Source organism: Gymnoscopelus microlampas (assembly GCF_963454915.1).
Source record: "Gymnoscopelus microlampas genome assembly, chromosome: 18".
NCBI lineage: Eukaryota > Metazoa > Chordata > Actinopteri > Myctophiformes > Myctophidae > Gymnoscopelus > Gymnoscopelus microlampas.
Genome location: NC_139955.1, coordinates 41929026 through 41939025, shown reverse-complemented (window position 1 = coordinate 41939025; position 10000 = coordinate 41929026). Strand labels below are relative to the sequence as shown.

Genomic DNA, 10000 nt, shown 5'->3' with positions numbered 1-10000 from the left:
GATGACTTTTTTACTCTTACTTGAGTAACATCTCACCCTGATGTTAGATAGGAGAGTGTGGAGGGCAGCAATTCAGGATTCCTGAGTTGGTGTTGGCTAGACTGCACTCTCGCATATCGCTGTGTTTTGTAAAATATATTCTGTTTCTGATTCTGTTGCAGCATAAGAAATCACCTTTACAACAATTAACCCTTGAAGACCTGGAACGCATCTGTGTCACTTTAGATTTCTTTGGCTATTCAAAAATAGCAGATATACAAGCTCATAGCGCGCCACCGAGTGAAAAATCGTAAAAAAATATGTTTTTATATTTTTTTCAAAAAATTGTTAGGATTTAGAAAACATTTTTAAGAATCGCCTCAGGTCTTAATGGGTTAATTAAACCCTATATGCTTTGTTGACCGGAAAACCCACAGTCCAAGCAGGGGCCACACAAGGCCCCCTTGTGTTTTCCCTATACACCAAATCCTCGCCGTGAGCAAGCTTGTATATTGACTATTTTTGACGGACGAAAAGTTCTAAATCTATCGCATTGCAAGCTTGTAGATCAGCTATTTTCACTGTATGTTGGCCTCATAATAGGGACGCTAGGGTTCAAGTGAACAACTTTGTCAAACTCACCCTGAGTCTGTCTTCCTGCTGCGTTGTCCCTCATGTCCCCCTCTGGTCCAGGGAGGATACCAAAACGGTCCACACTCTCATAGATGTCCACCACTCTCTCCTCTTTCTCGCCCATGCCCTCACTCTCCACCAGTCTCTCTTCCGTCTGTCCCCTGTCCACGCTCTCATAGATGTCCACCAGTCTTTCCTCCTTCTCTCCCCTGTCCACGCTCTCGTCGATGTCCACCAGTCTCTCCTCTTGCTCTCCTCTGTCCCCCAACTGTCCACCGTCCTCACATGTCTGCCCGCTGTCTCCATCGCTCTCTCTCACATTCTTTGTCAAGTCAGAATTGGCATAAATAGGTTCAGACATCTTACAAGGATGAGACTGGTCAACAAGTAGTAACCACTTTTTGCAATATTATATTCCTCTCCTGATATGGCTAATGACTGTATGTCAAAATAACACGTTACTTGATTAGATAACTATGAATGTACCGGTTTAGCTACGTGCGATCATGTCTGTCCGTGGCTGGTTGACATAATACTGAGAAATGAGGAAGTACAAGATGGGAAACCTCAAACGACTGCTCAGACATACATACACATACACAAATGCACGTACGCCTGACCACAACACACACACACACAAGCACACACACATGCACACGCACACCTACACACACACACACACACACACACACACACACACACACACACACACACACACACACACACACACACACACACACTGTATGCAAGAATGTTTTATTATAACTAGTATATTGCTATAAAAGTTTACAAATAAGGATTTGGGTGTTGTAACTTCATAATGATAGAACTGTGTGAGGTCTGATTACTTACTCTAGCACTAATAAACTCACACAGTGTGCAGAAGTGCAGCACGAGACATGGACCAGAGACCACAACCTGCATTTGTTCCGTTTCCATCTCACACTCACCAACCACAGAGAGGAAGTGAAAGTTGGGTGAATAGCAGATGTACAATCTCGCAGCACGGCACGAAATGACACGCTGTGAGCTTGTATATAATTATGCTATTTTTGAATGGCCATAACGTATAAAATATGGTAAACGGGTTCAAATTATTGTGATGCTGTATTAACACATTTAACTGGGGATCCCCTGGAACCCCCCCGAGGACCCCTGGGGGTCCCCGTATCCCACTTTGAGAACCACTGGTATGCTGAACAATAATGATTCACAAACCACCTCATGTCAAGGACACCCGCATTAATATGTATTTGGCCACGGACCCCCATTTGAAAATATTTTGTGCCAGAGACTCCCATACAAGATTTGGGTCGTTAAAATATTTCTAAATAATTATATATATTTATAATTATAAATAATGTTTTCAATATTCGTTGACAATAGCCGATCTACAAGCTCACAGCGCGTCCCATTGCGACACGTTTTGAGCTTGTAGATCAGCTACAACTAATAGTTTACTATTGGTTTAATATTTAAAAAACCCACAGACACACTTACCCTCTTGCACTTTCAAAATTAGAATTTTTAAATAGCAAATAGCAGATGTACAAGCTCATAATGCGTTGCCATGCATTGTGATTTAATCTCCATATTTCAACTTTTTATATTTTATTTAATCAATTAATGAAGCATGGAATGACATTTTTTTGTATAACTTTACCGTTTTATTTCTTTAATCACTTGAGCCCTATTGTATTCTTCATTGTAATGTTGCCGCATAAAAATAGGCAGCCTAAGCTCACAACGCATTTTCAACACTTTCTCCTCATTGGCTGTCCTATAAGCCAATGGGGAGTCCGCAAGGCCTTCCCATACTCTGAACGGGCGTAAGAGCTCCGGATACAGAATGTGATGCATCATCACTGACTGACTGAGGGACTGAATGAGTCCGCGCAACACGTTCACTCCAACGTCCTCTCAGGCTCTTTTTTGTAATGTTTCGTAAGATGCAAGAGTCATAACAGTACTTTCCAAGGGTTACTAGCTTGCCACAATCTGGTACAATATGACTGTGTCATTTCTCGTTTAGAAAACCTCTGCCTGCAATGACATGCCATGTCAAACAATGCCTAAAACTCACCCTTTTTTTGCTGAGCTTTTCAATAGCACTATTTCCCCCAATTTTAAGGTGTTTTGTTTTCATGATTTAATTTTCCATTCAACGTTCTTAATGATTATGTGCTTTAGTGAGTTTTTGATTATGAGTTTTAGCCGTGGCTCTGCTTTCGGTTTGTCTGTTTCTTCTTTCATTACAAAGCTTTGTAGTTTTTATCTTTCTTGTTTGTTCTTCTACAGTATGATTCCTTTTAATGTGTTTCTTCTTTTAATAACTCTTTAACATAAAACACTTTGAGCTGCATGGTTTGTATGAAAGTTGCTATACAAAATAATAATAATGTACCAGTAGTAAATTACTTTATAATATGACACAGCATAATATATCGTTGCTGTCGAGCAGAAACCTCTTATCTCCATATTCTAACTTTTAGTTTTTTTGTAAATTAACACCCTATCATAGGCTACTACAGCGCCACACAAAAGTATCAACAGTAGCAGATCTACAAGCTGCTACTTTTCTACTTTTGAATTTTAATCCTGAAAAGTAACAGTTTTGTACGTACTATGAGATTTCCACCCGACAGAGATGATATTCTAATATAACATACAGTAATTATGGATACTAATTATATATACAGCCTAATATTATAGCAAACTATTATATAACACTTTATAATGATATCAGTTGACCAAACTGTAACCCCATAAGTAGGCCAGTCAACCCCTTCATTAGATCAGTGCAGTACGCCCCCCAGCTGTGAGATGGTGAAAGTCTTTGTTGACGGCAACATGTTTATGAAGTCCCAGTGGAGCTCCATGCAGTAAACAGGTTCATCTGGGCTCCAGTTATCTTAACCCATTCAGATCGGGAACGCATCTGTGTCATTTTAAGATTTCTTTGGGCTATTCAAAAATAGCAGATATACAAGCTCATAGCGCGGCACCGAGTGCCGCGCTATGAGCTTGTAGATCTGCTATTTTGTTTTCGTTGAGAAAAAAAAGTGTGTTCAAATCTTTGAATATATATATATACATTTTTAACTCAAATATTTGCTTCTGGGGTTCCCTGGAACACAATTATTTTCAGATGGGGGTCCGTGGACAAATACATATCATTTTGGGGACCCTTGACATGAAAAAGTTTAAGAACCACTGATTATAGTGACATAAGTTTAAAAAAAAAAAAAACTGTTAGGATTTAGAAGACATTTGTAGAATCCGAAGCAATAAGATTTGAGTTAAAAATGTTCACGTCACGATTTTTCAAAAAGCTCGTAGCACGGCACTCAGTGCCGCACTACGAGCTTGTAGATCTGCTGTTTTTGAGTAGCCCAAAGAAATCAAAAAAATGACACAGATGCGTTCCCGGTCTGAATGGTTTAAAGCCAGGCTGTGGCTGAGACTCAGGCCATGTACTGTATGCATGGTGTTCATTAATACGTTTCCCGCAGCTCAAAGGACTCTGAGCATTCACAGTAATAAGCCTTTTGTTTTTCAACGTCCGCGCATATATCATAATTGTCGGTGTTGGGAGGAAACCTCATATCTCCATGTTTCAAAGGTGTATGTTTTTAATTCCCTATACTTCATCAGACAAGAGTGTCGCACAAAAAGCAGTGAAAATAGCCGATCTACAAGCTCACATCGCGACGCGTCGTTCATCGCGTCGTTCAGATCAGCTTTTTTCACTACTTTTTAAATGTTTTTTTTTTTAAATATAATAATACAAAAGGAACGGTTTCATAGCATCACACAGGTCCACCCAAACACATGCCTGACCCCGGGGAGAACGGGACTATAGTGTGTGTGTACAAGCAGTACCAAAGAAGTAGGAAATAATGTAATTAATCTAAATACAAAATAATATGCAAATAATACAGAATAAAATGCAGCTGGCTTTAACTGTTTGTGCGTGTGTGTGTGTGTGTGTGTGTGTGTGTGTGTGTGTGTGTGTGTGTGCGTGTGCGTGCGTGCGTGCGTGCGTGCGTGCGTGCGTGCGCGCGCGCGCGTGTGTGTGTGTGCACGCATGGGCTTGCCTGCGAGAGAGAGAGATATCACTAGTAAATGCTCATAATCGAATCTCCATTACCCTTTAACAGGAAGTCTAACTGTAATCACTTCTCATCACTACATGGATTTAATCACATTAAATGTAATCTTACAGACACTATCGCTACATTGGATTTAATCACATCACATTTTTGTGGTAATCTGATGGATTATGTCTATGCGGCGACAAAACCAAATGTAATCCAATTGCAGTATACTGAGTATATAGGAATACTAAGGCGGCGGAACCCGGCAATAAAATGTTGAGAGATTGTAATTTGAAGATGAAATTACATTAATTATTATGAAGTGCCGGTGGATACAGGGGTGACCGGGGAGGGAGAGAGAGCTGCACAATACAGTCTAATGTGACTGTGCGTGTGTGTGTGCGTGCATGTGTGTGTGTGCGTGCATGTGTGTATGTGTGTGCATTCCCATCGGATGTGCTCACATATTTATTTAACACGGTCTTCAAATTTCAAGCTAATGGCTGAAACTCTTTGAAGCTTTAATGAGATTAAAACTACAAAGCATTTTGACTAAGACACTTCTCTCCACATACCCCCCCCCCCCCCCCCCCCCTCTCTCTCTCTCTCTCTCCCCCCTTGCTTCGCTGTCCCTCTGTAATGTCTCTCTCCCACTCTGAGACTGCGCAAACGGAAACCAAATGGACCCGTAAGGGTCCATTTGGTTCCGTTTGCGCAGTCTCAGAGTCAAATTAAGACAGAGTATTTTTTTTACCATACTGTACCACTTTGTCCCTCTTTACTCTTTCTTCCTCTTTTCTCCATTTTGACAGGTTCTCCCCTCCCTCTCTCTCTTTCTTTGTCTTCCGACCTTATATATATTCATTTCACAATCACTAACCTACTTACTGCCCTTCAGAGAGACGGAAGTTTTTGGGTGAACGGTGTCCGTCCGCTGAAGTGCAAAGACCAGGAGTAAATTGGCCACTTTGGGACACCGTCCGTACCTAATATGCAAACCCCCTTTCTTTCTTTTTTTGTACCTTTCCCTGTACTCTTACAGTCTGCTTGGTATCTCTCTCTCTCTCTCTCTCTCTCTCTCTCTCTCTCTCTCTCTCTCTCTCCCCCCCTCCCTCCCTTAGGGTTGCCATCCGTCTCTTGAAATGAGGACTCGTCCCTTTTTTGGAAACTAAAAAGACGTGTCCCTTTATTGAACTGATAAAGGGGCATACTTTGTTCTTTATTTTTTCGGGGGGAATTCAATCAACGACACACATCTTACAAGTTCAAACAGCTCATATACATATATACATACTAATTTACAGGTTGTTGATATAGCCTAATATACACAAACTGTACATACTATACAAGTGAGATTTAATTTTTCTGGCCATCCCTTTTTTGTCTTAGAAATAAGGCACGAACGGCTGGATGTCCTTATTTGAATCAGTAGTAGTTTAGTTGGCAACAGTGGTGTAAAGTACTAAGTATATTTACTGAATTACTGTACTTAAGTACAATTTTTAGGTGCTTTTACTGTACTGGAGTATTTCCAGTTGTCAGTACTTTTACTTCTACCCCACTACATCTCAAATGGCAGTGTTGTATTTTTACTCCACTACAATTATTTGGAAACATTACTAGTTACATGTTTCTTTGCATATGTAAATTATCACATTATAAAACATGCATTAAACACTTTAGCCCTAATTTATACATAGGCTATTTGAATATAGCAGATCTACAAGCTCACAACGTGTCACAATGCGACGCGTTGTGAGCTTGCAGATCTGCTATTTTCAAACATTTTAGTACTTTTACTTTTGGTGCTTTAAGTACATTTTGATACCAATACTTTTGTACTTTTACCACTGGCAACCCTTCTCTCGCTCTCTCTCTCTCTCTCTCTCTCTCGGCTGTCCAGTTAAGTTATGTATAAAGGCAGTCTTACGACCTAAAAAAAAAAAACAGAAGCAGCTCCTTTGCTTCTGCTTGGGAGGCTCTGAACTCCACCATGATCAAGTAGAAAAAGAGGGTTTTTTCTCTCCGCGCTGACGGTGAAATGAGGCAGAAAGTCGGAGTCAAGCTGTGAACTTCTGAGAGGGAGATAGACACGAGACACTATAGCGGTGGGAGGGAGAGAGGCCGGGTTTTGGCACCGGAGTGGAAGTGCCGTGCCAAGAACCGAGAGGAGCTTCAAGCTGTTGCGTTTAACGCCGTGGTGATTCTGCTGCACATGTACCGCATGTGTAATGCATACTGTACAACTGCATACAAACGCATGTAATGCGTGTCGCTGGTGTCGTCGGGCAGAAACCTCGTATATCTGTTTCAAATGTGTGTTTTTTTTTCATAAATGGATGCCCTGCTTCAGTGGTTTTCAACCTTTTTCGTGTCAAGGACCCCCAAATTGACACATATTAGCGCACGGACGGACCCCCATTTGAAAAGATATGCCAGGGACTCAACCATTTTGATTTCTCGGGGGTCCCAATCTACACTGTATCATCAGCATTAGTGTTCATTTAACTCTGAGAGTGTACAAATGGAACTGTACACTCTCAGAGTTACAGACACATAAGGATCAATTTGGTTCCTAACTATTAATTTGTCTGGGGACCCCCTGGAACCCCCTCAAGGACCACTGGTGGTCCCCGGACCACTGGTTGAGAACCATGCACTGCCCTACTTCATCATACAAGAGCGTCGCACAAAAGAGTATAGTGAAAATAGCTGATCTACAAGCTCACAAGGCGTCGCAATTGTGAGCTTAATATTCTCACTTTTTAAGTAGAGAAAGCAGTCAGGCTCTATTAGACTGAAAGAACGAGCCCAATCGATGGTCTTGAAGGGCGGAGCCAAACCCAGGCGCTGGATTCCAGCGCCTGGGTTTGGAGCACTCTGATTGGTTAGGAGATAACAAGGTCCTAAGACCAGCGTTCCTGCAAGGTTCTCCCAGGCTTTTTTTCTTTTGAAACAAAAAAAAGGCATGGGTTTCCGAGGCTAGCCTCTATTAGCTCAATGGTAAAGAATTCAGCTCTTGCAGGTAACCAGGTTCAAATCCGGGGTTAGAAGTTTGACTGGGAGACACAGAAATGCCCCGGTCAAACCTCATGAGTGCTGACACAGCGTGTGTGTGTGTGTGCGTGCATGCATGCGTGCGTGCACAGAGAGCGAGAGAGATTACGAGTTAAAGGCACATAATCATTACCTTTTAAGGAGAATATCATCATCACTTGTAATCTTATAGACCCCATCATCACTGCACTGATTTAATCTGATTAGATATTTTGCGGTAATCTGATGGATTGTGTCGATGGCGACCGAATTTAATGTTCCAACTGCAGTACTGAATATAGGGATACTAAGGCAGAGAATATGGCAATAAAATGGTGTGCGTGTGCGTGCGTGTGTGTGCGTGCGTGTGCACGAGCGCACGCGCATCAGTGGCACAAACAGGACGTGTCTAATTACTGGGCATGCATGGACAAATCAGGATGGGTCCTTTCTTTCCATGAGCCGGAATGTGGAAAGAAATAGACCAGGCTGTGTATTTTTAGAAGAGAATGCACGCTCTCCGCCTTTTTTTGGATGCATGTGAAACGTGTCTGGTGGAATCTCAGGAATAGTCTATAGAGCAGTGCATGGTTCTCAACCATTTTAGCTCAACACCGAATAGAGAAATTAGACGTTTGCCCGAGACCCAAACTAGTGAAAATAGCAGATCTACAAGCTCACAACGGGTTGCTTCGCGCCATGTTGTGAGCTTATACATTGCCTATTTCACTACTTCTTAAAGCAACGCTACTGTATGTAGTTTGGGGTAACAGTGGTGGACAGTAACAGAGTAAATGTACTTGAGTACAGATTCTGAGGAGGATCTGTACTTTGCTTGAGTATTAGATTTTTTTGATACTTATTACTCTTACTTGAGTACATTTACAAGAAAAATATTGTACTTTTACTCGAGTACATTTCTAGGAAGGCTGTAAAAGTACTGGGTACTTTTAAGCCCACTCCACATCCACACCAATGATTCGCCATGCAACTCCTTGCAACATGGAACTACTTGCAACTACTTGTCTTGCAACCATTTCCCCCAATGGCAGTTGCAAGGAGTTGCATTGCAGTGCGGTTGACCTTAAAACGGTTTTGTTGCACGGAGTTGCGACTAATTGCCTTGGTGCGGTTTGGCCTTTAGGTTGGCTGTTTTCTTGTCTTCCGTAAAATGCGATTGGCGTAACTTCTGCTCTCACACTGGCCGTGTTTCTGTCTTTCTCCTCCGCTCGCCTCTTTGTTACATCTTGTATGGGGGGTGTATAGCAGTGGTTTTCAACCCTTTTTATATCAAGGTCCATTATTTATTCTGCGTTTGAGCCATGGACCACCGTTTGAGGAGATTTAGACTCTCAGACCCAAAACCTAGAATATTTTGTTGTAGTTGGATGAGATTTTGTCCACAATTCCATCCATGCTGTATTGACGTTGGTACCATAGGAGAGATAACAGGCACACATTGATCAAAATAAAATAAAAATATACATTCTCTAATTGTGTAGACTTCTTGTAAATTAAGTAATGCTGATGTTTAACAATAGTTTAACTCTTGAGAGTGTAAAATGAAACCAAATGGACCCGTACGGGTCCATTTGGTTTCATTTTACACTCTCAAGAGTTAAAGTTCTATAAGGGTCCATTTGGTTACCAACTCTCCATCACTTAGTTGGGGATCACCTGGAACCCCCTGAAGGACCACTGTTGGTCCCCGGACCACTGGGTTAAAACCCCTGGTGTATAGGACTAAAAGTATTTAGTTGTACTTTAAGTATTTTTCAAAGCATGTACTTTGGAATACCTAAGTATATTTAAAAGTAGTCTGGGAGGCATTGCGTCGGAGCTTGGTCAGCAGGGGCGCGGCCACTGCGTTGTGATTCAAATCAACAGCCAATGAAGAAAAGGGGGCGGGATCCACATGCAGTGGGTGTTGCATCTAAGTAGAATCGACGGGAATAAATTTCCCCTTGAGAAATTGCCCCCGCCATTGTTGTGTACTGCTGTTTGCCTCTCGTCGGACTTTTTAGACGAGTTGCACAGCTCTAGACCGGTAAGAGGCGTGTCCGCTCAGATTCTGAGCGTAATTTACATCCCGCCCACAAATACAGGGGTTTTGGCCCAGAAGTTCCTCGCCAGAGCTGGCGAAAACTTCTGGGAACTCAGATTAATTTAAAAGCAATGACCTTTTTTACTCTTACTTGAGTAACATTTTGACTGAGCTACTTTTACTTATAGTGGAGTAAATTTGACCAAGGAGT

The 10000-nt window shown here is 41.8% G+C and overlaps 2 protein-coding genes across 2 annotated transcripts in view; one reads left to right on the top strand and one right to left on the bottom strand.

Moving 5' to 3' along the window:
* LOC311065635 (uncharacterized protein) overlaps nucleotides 1–1108 on the bottom strand; it is a 5432-nt gene extending 4324 nt beyond the window's left edge. Inside the window, exon 1 of the mRNA XM_084086075.1 lies at nucleotides 622–1108. Within this exon, the coding sequence (XP_083942201.1) occupies nucleotides 622–973 (352 nt within the window). The 5' untranslated portion in view covers nucleotides 974–1108. The remainder of the gene's footprint in view (nucleotides 1–621) is intronic.
* The window catches only part of il1rapl2 (interleukin 1 receptor accessory protein-like 2), a gene marked incomplete at both ends in the record, with an annotated part of 497870 nt that overhangs the window by 193734 nt on the left and 294136 nt on the right, over nucleotides 1–10000 (top strand). The gene's annotated exons all lie outside the window — the stretch shown is intronic.